The sequence below is a fragment of the Cibotium barometz genome, chromosome 21, assembly GCF_041138505.1.
Source record: "Cibotium barometz isolate CiBa-2024 chromosome 21, ASM4113850v1, whole genome shotgun sequence".
Taxonomy (NCBI): domain Eukaryota; kingdom Viridiplantae; phylum Streptophyta; class Polypodiopsida; order Cyatheales; family Cibotiaceae; genus Cibotium; species Cibotium barometz.
The window spans coordinates 39609081-39627676 of record NC_141066.1 but is presented as its reverse complement, the minus strand read 5'-3'; the positions used below and the strand labels follow the sequence as shown (position 1 = coordinate 39627676).

General features: G+C 45.6%; 1 protein-coding gene across 1 annotated transcript in view; it reads left to right on the top strand.

Moving 5' to 3' along the window:
- The window catches only part of APP1 (aminopeptidase P1), a 71722-nt gene that overhangs the window by 30145 nt on the left and 22981 nt on the right, over positions 1 to 18596 (top strand). The window contains exons 5-9 of the mRNA XM_086815796.1: positions 45 to 167; positions 252 to 629; positions 9463 to 9549; positions 9692 to 9759; positions 18184 to 18250. Coding sequence (XP_086671922.1) covers positions 45 to 167; positions 252 to 629; positions 9463 to 9549; positions 9692 to 9759; positions 18184 to 18250 — 723 coding nt within the window. The remainder of the gene's footprint in view (positions 1 to 44; positions 168 to 251; positions 630 to 9462; positions 9550 to 9691; positions 9760 to 18183; positions 18251 to 18596) is intronic.

Genomic DNA, 18596 nt, shown 5'->3' with positions numbered 1-18596 from the left:
AACTTTTGACAAAGTGAGGATTTTTAGTAGTCATTCCCAAACAGGTTGCATGGCTTTACAATCTGCGAGGTCGGGACGTGTCGTACAATCCGGTTGTGCATTCGTACGCTGTTGTGACGGTGCATTCGGCTTTCCTTTACGTTGACAAGCGGAAGATCATGCCAGAGGTCTGTTGGTTGCTTTCAAACCTGTTTCCTTTTTTTTGGAATGTAACAGGGAAAGCCTGATACTTGAAAACACTTTCTTTGTAGGTGGAAGAGTACTTGACCTCGATAGGTGTCCAAATAAGAGATTATGCTGATGTCTTGACTGATGTAAGTTCCCTTGCTATGGGTCCAAGCTCGAAGGGGGGCAGCTGCTTACATACAGCGGCTCAAGGCGTAAAGTTCTCTGAAGAAAATGTCTCTTTGGGAAATGGGCAAGCAAGAACAGATGCCGAAGTCACAGAGGGAGTTGTTATCCATGGTGAAAAAGAGCAATCGCAGTCAGGTACTGCTGCTACGGCAGAAGGTAAAAGTGGTCTCATTTGGATGAATCCCGGAAGTTGCTGTTATGCTGTCTACACAAAGCTACCATCCGATCAAGTGTTGCTACAACAATCACCTTTGGCTTTGGCTAAGGCATTGAAGGTAATTCCAAGCAAAGCATATCCTAGTGGTTACTGGTTTTATTAGTGTTCTCATGATTTCTCGTGTGTGTACATGTTTGCCTCAATGGTTTATTTTGTGTTTATTCCCACACATTGTCCCAGATTTTATGTGTTGTGTACCCTTATGAGCATGTGGTTGTGTATATACATGTTTGACTCAATGGTATACCTTGTGTTTATTCCTCACAGCCTTCAGGGAGAGATTGTCATGGAAGAGCCACATTGGGGGTCTGTAGCACATTTGTTTTCATCTAGTCTCTGGACAAGAAGGGTTCTTGGCAAATATGCAAAATAACGTTGACCTTTGTTCTTACATGTCTGGAAGAGCCACATTGGGGGTCTGTAGCACATTTGTTTTCATCTAGTCTCTGGACAAGAAGGGTTCTTGGCAAATATGCAAAATAACGTTGACCTTCGTTCTTACATGTCCGTGGAATTACCTTGATACCATTCCCAGCCATGGAGCGTGTTAAAAAGTTCCATCCAAATGGCGCTGGTAGACTCTTCAAATGGTGAAATAGACACCTCTGCAGTCTCTTCACATGTCACAAGAGTGACGCAGCGGAATACTTAAACGTTGATTAACACTAAGCAAATGAAAGATTAGCACTAATCAAAACTGAGCAAGACACTCAAAATAGCCACTTGAGTTGCCAAAGTGGGCTCCCAGCTCAAAATATCTCCACAAGTTGCTAAGAGAGGCTGTCCACTGAAGTTTGTCCTGCCAAACCTTAATTATTTAAAATCTGGTCCAACCTGGTGTGAATTGAGTTAATAAATTTATATGTTGTCTGCCCAACTTCAGTGTGTGAATCCTGCACCCATAAACCTTAGTAAAATTGAATAAAAAGAATTGTTCACACTTACCACCTGCAAAACCCAGCAAAACACTGCTTCAGGCCCAAACAGAGTATGCACACACGCATCCATAGGGTATCCAGGTGTACCCGTGTCCCATGAACATTCACTGTCCAAGTAGACAAAACATGTCACACAAAGAAACAAAAGCCAGCGTACACATGGCTATGCAAAATGTTACTGGAAAAATTTCCCCCTTCTTCTCATCTGTACACCTGTAAGTCTTCCGTCATGCACAACACAAAGACCAGAATGTCATGGACACCATCCATGCGAATCTTGGGCACTCACGGTCACTGCCCGTGTTGTGTAAACCCATACATGTCATAGATGAAGGGAGAGAGTTAGGGTTTCATGTGGGAGACATACACAGAGAAGAAGGGAGAGAGAGAGAGAGACATGTGGGGATAAGTCAACTCAATGTATGAGTGTGTGACTCCCCTATCACACATGTATATTTGCTCTAGTACACATAGTGCACTTAGTACATTAAAAGTACCAAGTGTACTATGTACTATAAAACACATGGGCTTGTACACACTATAAGGGTATAATGCCTTTACCCCAACAACCTCCCACTTAAAGGCAAAGTGCCCTTAAATGAAGGAAAAGAAAAATCAGCATGTACATGATAATATACAAGGCCATATCAAGGCTGAAACTGGCCTCATCCAATGCCCATCAAGTGTCTGCAATGAGCAAACCGCTGTGGAGGCAAACTCTTTGTCAACAGATCAGCCGGGTTGTCATCCGTATGAATCTTGACAAGCTGAATCAGCTTGTTCTCTATCACCTCTCTGATGAAGTGATACTTCACATCCACATGCTTCGTCTTTGCATGAAAGACAGGGTTCTTTGCCAACTGGATGGCACTCTGACTGTCACAATGCAACAATGGAATATCCCCTGTATAACCCAAATCAACCACTAACCGAGATAGCCATAATGCCTCCTTGCAAGCCTCTGTGGCTGCAATATACTCGGCCTCTGTAGTAGATAAGGCAGTGCACTTCTACATCCTGGATATCCATGACACAGCACCTCCTGTGAATGTAAACACATAACCGGTAGTAGACTTCCGGTTATCTGGATGACCGACATAATCCGAATCCGTGTAACCATGCACTAATGCATCCTGTTTGTCAAAGCAAATGCTGCCCTTCAGGTATCTCATGACACCTTTCACTGCTTCCCAATGCTTCTTGCCAGGTTTGGCCATGTATCTAGTAACCACTCCCACTGCAAATGCAATGTCCGGCCTGGTAGCAACCATGGCATACATGAGACTGCCACAAGTTGAAGCATACGGAATCTTGGCCATATCAACCCTGTCACTATCCGACTGTGGACTGTCCTTAGCACTGAGTTTCACATATGGAGGCAAAGGAGTACTAGTCTTCTTCCCCCCCGCCATATTGAACCTCTGCAAAACTTTGCCAATGTATTCCTTCTGAGACAAATACAACACATGCTGATTTCTGTCCCGAAGTATCCGCATACCCAAAATGTGATTTGCATCACCCAAATCCTTCATATCAAAGGCCTGATGCAGGCGCTTCTTCAAGGCATCCATCTCTTTACGAGATTTCCCGGCAATCAACATATCATCAACATACAAGATGAGGATCAATAGACTGCCATCCGAAGCTTTCTTGGTGTATAAGCAGTGATCTATGTCACTCCTCCTGAAATCTTGGGATTTCATGAATGTATCAAATTTATGATACCATTCCCTTGGTGCCTGTTTGAGCCCATAAAGACTCTTTTTTTAGCTTGCATACAAGCTTCTCCTTTCCATTCACTGCATAACCCTCTGGCTGTTGCATATATATCTCCTCATGGAGATCACCGTGAAGAAAAGCAGTCTTCACATCCATCTGAATCAAATCGAGATCATCATGAGCAACCAAAGCTAATATAGCTCTAAGTGTGGTCATTTTGACCACTGGAGAGAAGATCTCATCAAAGTCCACACCATTTTCCTGCTTGAAGCCCTTAGCCACTAACCTGGCTTTGTATCTTGGCTTTGCATCAGGTGCAACTTTGAGCCTGTAAACCCACTTGCATGGCAAAACCTTCTTGCCTATAGGCAAATGCACCAACTTTCATGTTCCATTTTTGTGCAGAGAATCCATCTCTGACTTCATAGCACGCTCCCAAAGAGCCTTGTCTGCCCTCTGTAAAGCCTCCTTATAACATGAGGACTCCCCACAGTCAGTGAGCATCAAGTAGTCAACCCTTGGAACAAACCTGTCAGGGGGTCTGGAGGGTCTTGTGGACCTCCGTACCCAATGACCATCATTTGCAGGTTGCTGTCCAGCCTGCATATCACCTATTGGTGGCTTCTGTTCCATGCCATAAGGTTGAAAGATCATGCCCGGTATCTCCTCTAACTGTGGAATATCCATAGGGATATCTTCTGCCATCTCTGGTTGTCCATTTGGACCATTTTCAGCACCATTTAAGGGCTGGTTTTGTTGCTGTAATGGCTGATTTACAGCCCTTGGTTGTTGTCCATGATGTCCATCATCATCAAAGATGACTCTGCCAGGCTCCTGTTGCCTTGCAGGCTCCTTATACATGCATGTTTCATAAAAAATGACATCATTGCTGCGTATAATCTTTCTATTCACTGGATCCCAAAGTCTATACCCCATTTCACCTCTGTCACCATATCCTAGGAATATGCATTTGTGAGACTTAGGATCAAGTTTGGTGCGTATTTCCCTGCGTATGTGCACGTACGCAATGCAACCAAACACTATTAAGTGCTTGTAGGACGGAGGCTTCCATGTCCATACTTCCTCTGGCACTTTCCCACCAAGCCTCGTGTTAGGTGACCTGTTTATAAGATGAACGGCTGTCATAACAGCTTCCGCCCAAAAACCATGAGGTAACGCAGCATGTGACAACATAGAACGGACCTTCTCCTGAATGGTCCTGTTCATCCTCTCTGCTGTCCCGTTTTGTGGAGGATCATAAGGAGCAGAGAGCTTCCTCTTGATGCCTTTAGCATCACAAAAGTCTTGAAACTGTTTGGACATATACTCTCCACCATTGTCGGAACGCAAAGCCTTCAGTGTTTTGCCAGTTTGATTCTCAACATGAGCAACAAACTTCTCAAACACTGAGAATGTATCACTCTTCAAACGAAGAGGATAAACCCACACCTTGCGTGTGGCATCATCAATAAAAGACACACAATATTTTGCCCCTCCCAAAGAAAGCTGAGGCATCTCACATACATCTGTATGCACAAGCTCTAACTGAGCAGCTTTCTGTCCAAGAGCTATTTTGTGGGGGCACTGGAGTTGCCTGCCATATATACAATGCTCACAAAACTGAAAACTTGGGAACTTTAGAGAAGGCAAGTAACCAAAACGAGACAATTGCTCCATTCCTTTGACACTCATGTGTCCCAACCGGCTATGCCACATAGAGATTTCCGGCAGCTCGGTTGCATTTACATTAGCATGGTGACAAACATTAGCATGCATCAAGTAAAGAGTGTCCACCTTAGAGCCTCTGGCAACAACCAGTGAGCCCTTACTAATCTTCCACTTTCCACCACCTCAGGCACATGCCTGACATCATGGAGCATAAGCTGTGAGCCATCTGAAAACACAAGCCTCACATCACCTCTGCCAAGAATCTGGCATGCATGGTTGTCACCCAAATAAACTACTCCTTCATTGCTAGCAGTATACCTGACAAACAAGTCTCTGCAACCTGTGACATGAAAGGAGGCACCTGAATCAATGATCCATGAGTGCATACCATGACCATCTCCTGCAAGGAGTGAATGGGCATCAAGTGAAGACATGAATAGGACTTCATCCTCATTGTCACCTGCATGTGACACATTGACTTCTTCAATCTTGACTCCACTTTTGCCCTTTGGCTTTGCATCTTTGGCTTCATCTTTGTCTGTGTCTTTTCCTTTGCGCTTTTCCTTTTGATCATTCTTCCATTTGTAGCATTGCTTTTTGAAATGTCCCTTCTTGCCACAATAATGGCATTCCAAGTCCTTTTTGGAGCGGGACTTGCTCCTTCCCCGTTCTTGGCTTTTACCCCTTTGCTGGGATCTCCCACGTGCATTCATTGCATTAGACTTTCCAACAGAGTTGTTCTTCCTGTTCATCTCCTCTTGAAGGAGAGCACCCTCCACATCTGCATATGACAGCATAGCATTTGAATTGCTAGTGGCTGTCCTGAATGTGTCCCAACTCTCTGGCAAAGTGCATAAGAGAAAGGTGGCTTTGAACTCATCGTCCATTGGCAACTTTTGATTGATGACCTGGCTAACAACACCATTAAACTCATTTAGATGGGCTGTCATAGACGCCCCTTCCTTCATTTGAAGACCTATGAGTTTCTTCAACCAATACACTTTGCTTGAGGCACTTTGCTGGGCATACAAGTCCTGCAATCTTTGCCACATTCCCCAAGCTGTCTTCTCTTCACGTATGCTGAAAAGTAAAGTGTGTGACACAGACAACATGATGGTGGATCTTGCTAGCTCATCCATATCTTCCCATTCTTCAGGAGTAAGAGAAGCGGGCATTACACCCCTTCCTTTGATTGGCTTGTGTTGCGTGTTCTGGAGCAACACATTATAGCACTGGGCTTGCCAAATGTCATAATTATGTGAGCCTTCAAGCTTTTTGATGTGAAGCAATGAAGAGCTCTCACCTGTGGTTGCCATAGCAATATGCAACCTTTGACACAGTCAATGCCTGACTCCCTGCAAGATGTGCAAAACATTGCACCAAAAGCACACAAAGTGCTCACAGTTGTTCTCCCAAAGTTTATCTCCCACTGCAGAAGCACGAATGCAACTCTCCTCCCACTGAATGTGATAAAATCACCAAAATCTGGTTGCTGCAAATTTATGACAGCACCTTAGATGTGCTCTGTTCCCCTTCCAAAATACTGTACAACAGTACTAAGTGCTCACCAATGATGTACCAAATCTGTACTGGCAAGTACAGCAGTTGAAAATGAGCCTTTTCCTCACTCAAATCAATGTACAGCCATGCCAAAACTTGTACAAAGTTGTACCTAATCTGTACCAGCAAGTACAGTAGCAATAAATGCTCTCTTGGCTGTCCAAATGAGTGAAAATCAGACCTTGACAGTCCCCACCACTGCATACAACAGTCCCGGACAGAAATTGGACAAAAGCCCCTTGACTGCAAGTGGATTTCTGAGGGTTCAAGGCATAAAAGTCTTCCCTGCTGCTTTGCCAAGCTCAACAAACACAAAATTTTGAAAAGCCCCTTGATTCAAGATCAATTTCTGATCATGAATGGTACATTAATGCACATGAAGGCATCCAGAGTCTTCACAATGCTTCCCCCTGGCCACATATACATCCAATGCATAAAAGCCCTTTGATTTACAAGCACATTGAGTGCTTGACAGGCATCAACACATTGCCCAAAGCATCAAATGCCAGTGCCTGCATGCAAAACAACCCAATTGACACAAAAGCCCTTTGATTTGCACTCCAATTTCCTACAATTTTGGCCCCGAATGTGAGATTGCTCACATCATACAGCATGCATGAATGCCCAATGGCACAATTACATCAAAAGCCCCAAATGTTAACACCCAATTTCTTGCAAATTGACCCGGAATGTGACCAATGTCACCCAATGTTGCCAATTTTGCTCAAAATCTGAGCCATTTGGACCTGTACCTGCTCAATTGATGAAAATGGACATGCAAATCCCAAGAAATTGAAGCAAATACCTCGTACAAATTTCTGATTTTTGTTGCAGAAAAAAAGGGGTGTCTTCGTATTTGCTGACTCGTGAAGGAGCTGATGCTGCTGCTGCCGTGCAGGTGAGCGATAGCTGAGGAGCTCTGCAGCGATAACGGGGAGCTGGTGTTGACGATAGACGGAACTGCAGGCTGGTTGCGGCGGGGATGAAACCGCAGGCTAGCAGTGTCGGGGATGGAACTGCAAGCTGGCGGCGTTTCGCTATAGGTGCCTCACCTGCTGCGAGCGCTGCCCCAGCGAGTCGGGAAGAAGGCGACGGGCTTGAGGGTGGCTCGCCAAGTGGAGTCGCCCATGTAGCGGATGCGGGCGGAGTCTGGGAAGGTGATATTCACATGCGCTCCACCTCCTTCACATACTCCTCGGGCCTTTGCCCTGTGGTGTGCATTGCTACGCCTTGTGGCGAGGCCTTGTTTGTTGCCGCCGCCTCCGCCTAGTGGCCAGCGCTACAACCACTCCCTCTTCGGCAAGGCGTCTGACGCCCAACGCCTTGCTGCAACGCACTGCTGCCACTCCCTCTCACTGTCTTGCAACGCACGTGCTCCTTGCTGAGCACCAGAAAGCTCCAAGCAATCTCTGCTCGTGCCAAGCTCAAGGCTCCATAGCCGAGCTTCTTCTTCGCGATGAAGATGACTCCGCACACCCGCACACACACGGACACAACTGTGGCTCTGATACCAGTTGAAGGGAGAGAGTTAGGGTTTCATGTGAGGGAGAGAGTTAGGGTTTCATATGGGAGACATACACAGAGAAGAAGGGAGAGAGAGAGAGAGAGACATGTGGGGATAAGTCAACTCAATGTATGAGTGTGTGACTCCCCTATCACACATGTATATTTGCTCTAGTACACATAGTGCACTTAGTACATTAAAAGTACCAAGTGTACTATGTACTATAAAACACATGGGCTTGTACACACTATAAGGGTGGGCATAATGCCTTTACCCCAACAATAGACTCCTCATGAGTACCACCCACGAGTCCCATGAACATGTCCAACCGTAAAAATAGGAGATGGTGACACATTGAGCCTTCTACATGAGTTCGCAAGAGGAGGTTAGAGAACCTGTGACATAGGATGAGCTCTTCTCATCCATAGAGATGATGCCACATAGCTGGGTTGCCAGAATGGCACCATTTTCTGTGGCACAGATGCAAGATATGATGCAGAAGATGGTTCAGAGATGATGCTCACCCAACCTCCCCTGCGCCTCTGGTGGTTACCCAATCACCTCCAGAGCTTCAACCTTCCGTCTTTCACGAGCCATCTCACTGGCTGGCTACACAACCACACCTCCTGTGAAGTCCATCAACACCATCTGGACTGACCTCAATTCACATGTTCGCGGCCATTGGGAATGCATTCAAGGGAATAAGGAGCAAAGAGCCTCTTTTCAAGGCATCTGGAGCCTAGGAGCCCTTATCTGGACCCAACCATCTCCAAAGCCCCAACCTTCTCCCGCGGCAAACTGTCCTCCATGAGCTATTGCACTGGCTGGTTACACAGCCACACGTTCTGTGAAGTCCATCAACATTATCTGGATGGACCTCATTCACATGTTCGGTGGCCATTGGGAATGCGTCCAAGGCAATAAGGAGCGAAGAGCAGCTTTTCAAGGCATCTGCACTCTGGAGCCTTCTTTTGTGGCTGTGCAGATTAGATGAGATGGTGCTACAGGCCTCTAGTGCGGATCTCCCCCCAACCCGCCAAAGTAGTCACAGTCATGGTGGACACCATCCTTCTTCCTCCTCTCCCAACCCAACATTGTTCATGCATGTCGGACCATGCAACCCTACCTTTTAGCATTTCAGCAGTCCCTCTGACCATCCTTCATCCCCATAGACCCTACATTCTCTAACAATCATGGAACTTGAGAACAAATAGGTGGAGGCAATGTGAACTAGTCAGACTTCTCACACATGTGAAATACACTTGATCATGTTGAGAGACAATGCTTGGACACCTTATTGAAACCATAGCTTCAACTAAAAATAGTTCTACACAATCTCAAGACCCGTAGGTCTCTCCTGCATTACATAATACAGGCGGATTAAATTGTATGTTGCGATCTGAAAGCTAGCTTATTTATTGTATCGGGTTGTAATGCAATGATATGGCAGTTATAATATAATCTCTTTCTCGGAGTTTGAAAGTAAGCTTGGTATATGACAGCATCCTGTGGAGCTTGAAGGTTTTCGAAAGTCTCATATACGTGATGGGGTTGCGGTAGTTTCTTACTTCGCATGGCTGGATGAGAAGGTGATTCTCTCTTTCTTTAAGCTCAATCTCTTCTTTTGGTTGGAAGCTGGTTTCTTACTGCTCCTTATGTATGTATATAACTAAAAAAATGTTTGCTTCCAAGTCTAATGCTTACATTTGTATGGATGAACCTGAGTTTTAGATGCAGGAGGTGTATGGGGCAGCAGGTTACTTCTCCGAGAGCAAGGGCACAAACAAAAGGAAACGCTTGTAAGCCGTATGATATTTTAGTGCCAAAATTAGTGTTTTCATGTCAAGATCTTAAAGATAACTGTTTGATACCTCATGTTAAGAAGTCTCTGGATGCTTTTGATTGAATTTGGAGTGTTGTTAGGAGCGTATTACCTATCGCAATCCTAGCAATTCTGTTACATGTGGAAGCTCAGAGGAACCTTTTACTTGTTAAGCATGTAGAGATTCAAAAACTGAATTTGTAGGAGAAAGAAAGAAAGATAAATTAACGTCTGCGACGAAAGGCCAAAGTGGCCTATGAGACCAAAACATAGTACACAGCTGATGGTGTCTCATCAAAAGGAAGACAAAAAGGACTAAAAAAGTCCTAAACAGCTATGAAAGGAAAATACTCGTACTAAGGTACAACAAAAGTGTATAATATCTACAACTAGCATAAGACTGTTGTAATCTACTCATCTCAGTATCTCTCTCATGGGGTGCTGTAGATAGAGAAACTAAAGTGGCGGGGCAGTCGTCTCCTGTGCTGGTGGGTGATGATGGCTCTAATCCACCGGTGATGAAGTGGCCGTGGACGAGGTCCTGGTAAGCGTGGGTGTCTTGCTTGACAAAGTGCTATGGCTCTGTCAAGGGTGACTCATCCTGAAGGACGTCGATGTCGGGCTCGTCGAGGGGGTAGTGGAAGTCCTGGTCGTATCTGCTGGGGTGGTCGTGGCCTTGAAAAAATCTGTCATGGCTCGCTGGCGGGGTGGATCTTGGTGTGCTGTCCTGGCTCGTAGGAGAGCCTCTCGATGGCGTCTGAGCTCCAATAAGAAAAGCCCCAAACACCTCTGATCCTGAAACTCCATCACATGTCATAATGGTCCAAAACGCTCTCGGAAGAGACACCAGTATGTCCCTCGTATCTCATAAGAGGGGTGCTAATAACCCTCAGAAGGCCCCCCTCCCATATGTGTATCTACTTGTATTGCTGAATCAGAATGTAAAGACTGACCTTAAGGCTGAATACCCTGTTGCTGCCCTCGATCCTCCTCTGATGCTGGGGAGAACTTAATCAGGGCTGGGCGTAGCATCCTCCAAGTGCCAAAAAGGCTAGCGGAAACGTGTCCTTGAAAGAAGGCATGTTCTTTTGAAGGGGAGCCTCTGAGAACATCCATCGGCGGATGCTGGGGGCCCATGGGCTGCTATGGAAAGGAAGTCTTGAGGAGATGAGGCTGATGAGGAAATCCTTGGAGGGCTATGCTCTTGGTTGAAGACCACGGACTATCAACTTGCCTTGAAGGGCTCTGCTCTGGACTGCGGGGTCAATCAAGTCAAGGTGTCACCACTCTCTCAGACCATGCAACTGTTCTTCACCCGAGAACCCTTGGAGACGAGAGAGGCAATAGAGTGTCTGCATCCCTGAGAGCTTGATTCAGGATCCCGGGAATGGCAGGCAGATCGAAGTGATCTAGGAAGCTTTCTCTTTCGGGTAGGGCCAGTGTAGCAACAAAACTTGTTTCAGACCGTTTGAAACGGATTGAAACGTTCCGGAAACGTTTCATTTAGTGAAACGCGTTTTTACCTATCCAACATGTTTTCAAAAAAAAAAAGGTCTTTTCACATATTTGCCCGATGGTGACTTTACGTTTGTTTCACTGTACTTTCACAGCCGCACACGTTTCATGTGATTCTGTGACTTGTCACCTGTCCTGATTCCCGACTCTCGCTGCCACCGCCTGTGTAGGGTTTGCTGACTGAAGACTGTTGTCCACGACTCCACCCGACTGTTGGGTGAGTCCGACTGCCATGACCTGTCCACTTTGTTGTTCATGACTGCTGGCCGATGACTGCTGTGACCTGTCCATTCATAGCCGACTACTGTGGAGCCTGCTGCGGCCGACTGTTGTTACAGGCTGCTCTAGCCTGCTGCTTGCAGCCTATATTAGGCTTTTTTTCCCACAACTAAAATGGGGATTTTATCCCATAACCTACGCAGGCAACAGATTATAGGGTATTTCTCTTGCAACTTTGCAAGATGCCTCGCACACAAGATCCCTTGTGGAGCAATGTCACAGGATCCCTCGGGCTAGGAAAATGGAGGTGCAATTTTTGTGCAGAAGTGCATCTTGGTAGCATTACATGGTTGAAGGCACACTTCACACATACAAAGGGCCATGGGGTGTGACCTTGTAAGGCCGTACCAAGGCACGTTTATGAAAGCCTTAAGGCTTGGAAGGCTAAGGAACTAGCCCTTCCTATTGAGGAGATCGTGGATCCTGAGCATTTAAGAGAGCCTGCCATAATTGTGGAAGAGCAAGATTCTACAGTAGGTGACATGCAACGTCAGCATCATGGGACTTTTACTGTTGGGGTAGCTCTAGCTCACAACCTCGAGCAAAGAGGACAGCTTCACCTTTGTTGAAGAAAGGGCATGTGAAGGCAGGGTTTCGAAAGACCGCCATGAAGGAGGCAACAAGGGAGATAACCAAGCTTTTTGTGCAGTGTGCATTGTCCTTCAATATTTTGCAGACTCCTTGATGGAGGACAACAATTAGAGCAATCTCACGCATAGGTTGTGAGTGGGATGGTCCCTCATATGAGGCCTTGCATACTACAGAGCTTCGGAGAGAAGCTAGCAGTTGAGACAGAGATGGAGCCTCTTAAGGCTACTTGGGTAAAGTATGGGTGTACTTTGATGTGTGATGGCTGGTCTGATGTGAAGAAGAGGAGTGTTTATAACATTTTGGTTTCCTCATGCAAAGGCACTATGTTTTTTCATGCCATTGATGCCTCTTTGGCGGGGACGGTGGTGACAGGGGAGTTTATCATCAGGCATATACTCCAGGCTATACAGGAGATTGGCCCAGACAACATTGTGCAGGTGATAACAGACAATGGGTTGAATTGTGTTTCCATGGGAAGGATGCTTGAAGAAGAGTTCCCCAAGATTGTATGGACACCTTGTGCTGCACATAGCCTTGATTTGATGGGAAAGATGGATTGGGTGTAGGCATATGCTCACTTATGGTAGTGCTATGTGTGAACAGGGCTTAACCTAGGGCACTTTTTCCCATGTGGTTTTTCCCCTTGGATATCAAGTGTGAAAGGACACTCTACATATAATATTTTATACTTCTATATTATACGGATGTGGCACACATGCAAGGGTTGACTTGCATTTTGTGGTTACCACACTTTTGGCTGTCTCTCTCTCTCTCTCTCTCTCTTTCTCTCTCTCTCTCTCTCTCTCTCTCTCTCTCTCATTTCTGTGTGTGAGCTTCTCCATCCTGCACCTAACCCTAATGTGCAGGTTTGTGTGTGTGAGTGTGTGAGTCCAACACCAACAATTGGTATCAGAGCTTCAGTCTAGGGCCTGCAGCTGACTGTGGAATTCCGTCGGCGAATTTCCGTCGAAAACTGACGTTCCGCTCGTTTCTTGGTTTTCGCCGCCCAGCCAGCCGCGCCGCCGCTCAGCCCGGCCGGCTTCATTGCCAGCTCTCCACCACCACTGCTCCGCCCAGCTCCTCCGGCGGCACGAGTGCGCAGGCAGCCACCTGCGCCCAGCTCCTCCGGCGGCGCGAGTGCGCAGCCAGCCACCGCCGCCTAGCTCCTCTGGCGGCGCGAGTGCGCAGACAACCGTCGCCGCCCAGCAGCGCCGCCTCCGCCTAGCCCGTCGGCTCTGTGAGCCGCCGCCTCCACGTTCGTCGGCTCTTGTGTGCTCTGGCGGCTCCGCCTCCCCGTCGACTCTGCCGCTCCCGCGGCTCCCTCTCACGACATCTTCACCTGCGCCTCTGCACGCTTGGCTGCTGGTACTGAAACGGCCTCTGCACGCCTGGCTGCTGGTACTGAAACGGCCTATGCCACTCTTTTCCACGTGTGCTTCCCGATTGACGCAACACAAGCCTATGCCATCCGTACTGCACTCGCCTGCAGGTACTTTTCATGAGTGAAAAAATGCATTAAAAGATACAAATTTTGCAGACACTTCTGTGCAGGCCAGATTCAAAGAAAAATTGTGGGTGGTACAGGGTTTAGGTCTGATGACAAAGCACAGCAATCAGCTAATGTAATCCAGGAAGAGTACACTTTTTTGGTCACATGCACTAGTGGCACACCAAGTGCTTCAGACAATGATATGTCTTGCATTGCATCTGACAGACAAAATGTGTCATGGTATTTTGATAGTGGTGCTTTGAGCTCACGTCATGCAAAGATGTATTTCAGCACTTGGTTTATGCTTCAAATGGCCGCACTGTATCATGTGCAGATCATACCACATATCCACTAAAGGGAATTGGCAATGTCATACTTATTGCAGCCAATGGTGCCAATATTTGTATGAAAAATGTATTGTATGTTCCAGGGATAAAGAAAAATCTGCTATCCGTCTCAGCCATAAACGACCAAGGTTTAAAGGTTGAATTTGAAGATGGGAATTGTTTGGTAAAAGACCCATCAAAGGGTTATGAAATAGTCACTTCTGGAACACGATACAAAGGCTTGTATAAGCTGGACAGCTATGACAAGGGTACTTATGATGCAAATACAGTGGCTGCCCACACTCCTGCTATGCATGATGCAGAGCTATGGCATGCTCGTTTTGGGCATGTAAATTTTCGGTGTTTGATGTTTTTGCAGAAGCATCATATGGTTGATAATATGCCGCCTCTTGAGTCTCCACCAAGACATGTATGTGAGGGGTGTATTTTGGGAAAGATGCAACGAAAACCATTCCCCAAAGATGGAGCTGTTAGAGCTGAAAGTAAATTACAGCTCATACATAGTGATGTATGTGGTCCAATGCGGACACCATCCATAGGGGGGCATCTTTACTTTGTCACATTCATTGATGACTACTCCAGGTTTGCTTGGGCTTACCCCTTGAAAGCGAAAGCAGATGTGTTTACATGCTTTCGACACTTTGTAGCAATGGCTGAAAATATGTGTGAATGTAAAGTCCAAACACTCCGCTCAGATAGAGCTGGAGAATACATGTCAAATGCATTCAAGGATTATATGCTTCAAAAGGGCATCAAACACCAATGTATTGTGCCTTATACACCGCAACAGAATGGTGTAGCTGAAAGGAAAAATAGATCTCTCATGGAGATGGCAAGATGCATGGTGAAAGCACAAAAGTTGCCTCACAAATTTTGGATGGAAGCTATAATGTGTGCAACTCATGTGTTGAACAGGTGTCCAACAAAAGGTTTGAAAACCATAATACCATTTGAGGCTTGGTATAGCCGAAAGCCAACAGTGGATCATATGCGTACATGTGGGTGTTTGGCATATGCACATGTGCCAGAACAACTCCGAACAAAGCTAGATGACAAAGCAATGAAATGCATTTTTGTGGGCTACAACAATGAGAGCAAAGGATACCGTCTTTATAATCCAACTACACGAAGGATTTTTGTCAGTAGAGATGTGGTATTTGCTGAAAATTCAGAATAGCCCATGTACAGCTTGTATAAAAGTAATGATACAGGCATACAAGACATGTTCGATGGACTATTACCCATTGTAATTAGGGGGGATTCAGATCAGCTAGCCCCGACACAAGAAAATCCTCATGTAGAACATGTGGAACAGCCAGCCATTCAGCCCCCTTCTATGGAAGAAGTGGAAGATCTTGTCAGGGAAGAGCAAACATCCATAGACATAGCCAAGTCAGTGCCAAGATGGTTGCTAAAAACTTTGCAAGAAAGCAAACTTGCAGCTCCACTCACAGGTAGAACAAGGGCTAGTTCCAGCCATGCTTTGAATATACATCGTGGGGAGTCTGCATTAGCAATGGGTGGTATCTTTGATTCAGAAGAGCCTTCTTCTTATGAAGAAGCACATGAGAATGAGCATTGGGTGCAAGCTATGCAAGCTGAAATCTCTTCTATCATGAAGAACAATACTTGGGATCTTGTGGAATTGCCTAAAGGCAAGCATGTCATTGGAACAAAGTGGGTGTACAAAGTCAAAAGAAAGTCTGATGGTACTATTGACAGGTACAAAGCAAGACTTGTGGCTAAAGGCTACTCCCAGAAAAAGGGAATAGATTATGAAGAGACTTTTGCTCCTACTTCGAGAATGACCACAATAAGATCAGTGATTGCATTGGCTGCACATAAAGGATGGAAAGTGCATCAATTGGACATCAAAACTGTATTCTTAAATGGGGATTTACAAATCAGCCCATTGGTTTTGTAGTTCCTGGTGAGGAACATAAAGTATGCAGGTTACACAAAGCATTGTATGGGTCAAAGCAAGCTCCAAGAGCTTGGTATGATAGGATACATGCTCATCTAACCAGCCAAGGTTATGTGAATAGTCCAGCTGAAAGCACATTGTATGGTGCATATAAATAGGCATGCTTTTGCATCATTCCATCATTCATATCATAATTCGGCAATCAAGCATCAACATTGGAGCCTTCAGCACAAGGAGCATAAGCGATTGAAGCATTCATCACCTCAGCCCTCAGCGTTTCATCCTTCAGCATCTAGGAGCATCAACGCTTGTGTATTCAGCCTTCATCAACTTAAACGCATCAGCATTCAGCATTCAGCCTTCAAAATTCCTTGCGTTTTTTGCATAGGAGCAGTTTTCAGCATACCTATCTTCATCATTTTGCTACTTCACTTTGGTGAAGATAAAACTCAGCATTCATATTCATTTCATCATTCATTCATAGCCTAGAAATAGTCCCAATCAGCCCCTACCTCAGCCTTAGATTTGCAGCCTTCCCTCATTCCATTGGGAAGAGTGCATAGGCTCGAGATTGGTCATCATTGGTGCTTCTACAGCCTTGACAGTTCAGCCCGACTCTTGGTCCTCCGAGATCTTGCATTTGGCTTATTGTCAGTCCAAAGTCAATCTCTTCAAAGTAATAAAGCAAATACTATTCCGGTAATGGGATAGGGGGCCCTTCGGTGGGTATTTCGAGACCCCATATTGTGTACAGTCTCTCTCTCTCTCTCTCTCTCTCTAAATCTCTTAAAGTTTGAAGTCACAAAAGTGGATCGTTAAACTCGTGAAACTCAAGATACAGAAGGCGGTGTGAGACTTGTGTGACAGGATCCTTAATTACGAATACTTCCGCTGCATGTTACATGTGCCATCTAGCAAACCATGGTTTGTTATCTATATTCCACCCAAAGTCTAGGAGTTCGCTCTTTTGTGTCTTATGCACCTTGCAATCTACCTCCATGCAGTCTTTGGCAATCTTGCTGAGGGTGCACCTTGTAGTTTGCTTTCTTGACAAGCGGTTAGCAAGGAGGTGTGAGGTGTGCCATGTAGCAAACCATGGTTTGTTATCTATAATCCACCCAAAAAGTCTAGGAGTTCGCTCTTTTGTGTGTGATGCACCTTGCAATCTACTTCCATGCAGTCTTTGGCAATCTTGCTGAGGGTGCACCTTGTAGTTTGATTATTTATATGGGTAGGCTTCATGACTCAAGGAGTGAGCAGGGAGTTTTTTTTTTTTGGACTTTGAATGGTGATAAATTTCATTGGAGTCTTTTCAACATCCATCAGAGTGGGTGCTGCGGATGCTGCCCCCTTCTCCCTCCCCTTCCCCCACAAAAAAAGAACCCTTCCACTACTTCCTCTCTACAGGTGTGACCATGAGTATCAAAAAGGTACTTCTTGAGAGGCCAACTTTTGATTTGTCTGATTGCATGTGTTCTCAAATGCATAATATGCCACGTTTTCCTGCCTCTAGTCATGGAGCACACTTATTGTTCCACGTCTACAGAGGATCTCAAGAAGAGGACCAGGAAACTTTTAGCCTTGGATGTGACGAACGAGTCCCACAACTAATCATGATGCTACATGCCTATACCCTCTGGAGAACTTCACCACCACTACTACAAAGTTCAAGCCCATTGACAAGAGTCAGGGACATTAATGCTATGAGAGTGAAGAGAGACTAGACACTTGAGGCCATGCACCAGATCACCTCACAGTAACACATGGCCACAATCATACACTAGCATTGGAATGCACTATGGCCATTGCTGACCCAGAGACTCTTATTGCAGAGACTGCTTCTGGAGACCTTAATCATTGCGAAGCCACCAACAAGTGTTAGGCACGCTGTTGGTTGCAATGGGAGTGATAGAGACCTGATGCTTGAGGCCAGGAGATAACCATAGACAATCCACCAAGGCTTCATACACACTCATCTGGATGCATCACTACCAGAAGACTCTTATTGTAGATGCTCAATGGATATGTATGGGGCACTCTGTTATACATGCATGCCACCATGTGCATCTGTACCACGCTTCATATGTTGTTGGCCTTCTCAATTTCTATATTGAGTAGCGAGTTCCATCATGTAACGTTTTTTTCTAGGGGACAGAAACATGTTTTTCTTGCGGACAGAGAAACCAAGATGTTGACCGAAGTTACTGTGAGTGAGAGAGAAATGAGCGTAATGTAACATGTTTTTATTGCAAACAGAGAAACTGAGAAGTTGACTGAAGTAACTGTGAGTGAGAAGTTGGAACAATTCCGAGCAAAGCAAGAGGTTAGTAATGACTCATCTATAAACACTCCGATTTCTAAACAAATGACCCTCATGCTTTTTTAAAGAGTTATGTGTGAATTTGCAAGAATCTAGTAATTCAATCTCTCTCTCTCTCTCTCTCTCTCTCTCTCTCTCTCTCTCTCTCTCCCCCCCCCCCCCCCCCCCCCAAAAAAAAAGAAAAAAGAAAATAAAAAAACCCACACCACAAAGTGCCTTGTTCAGGTTTCATGCCAGGGACAATAAACCATGGTGAGTGCTCATTATACGTCTTAGGAAAGCAAGATTCTCGTGGGCCATCCATCTCCGGCTGCCAATGGAGTATATGGTTATAGATTGTGAAGTTGCT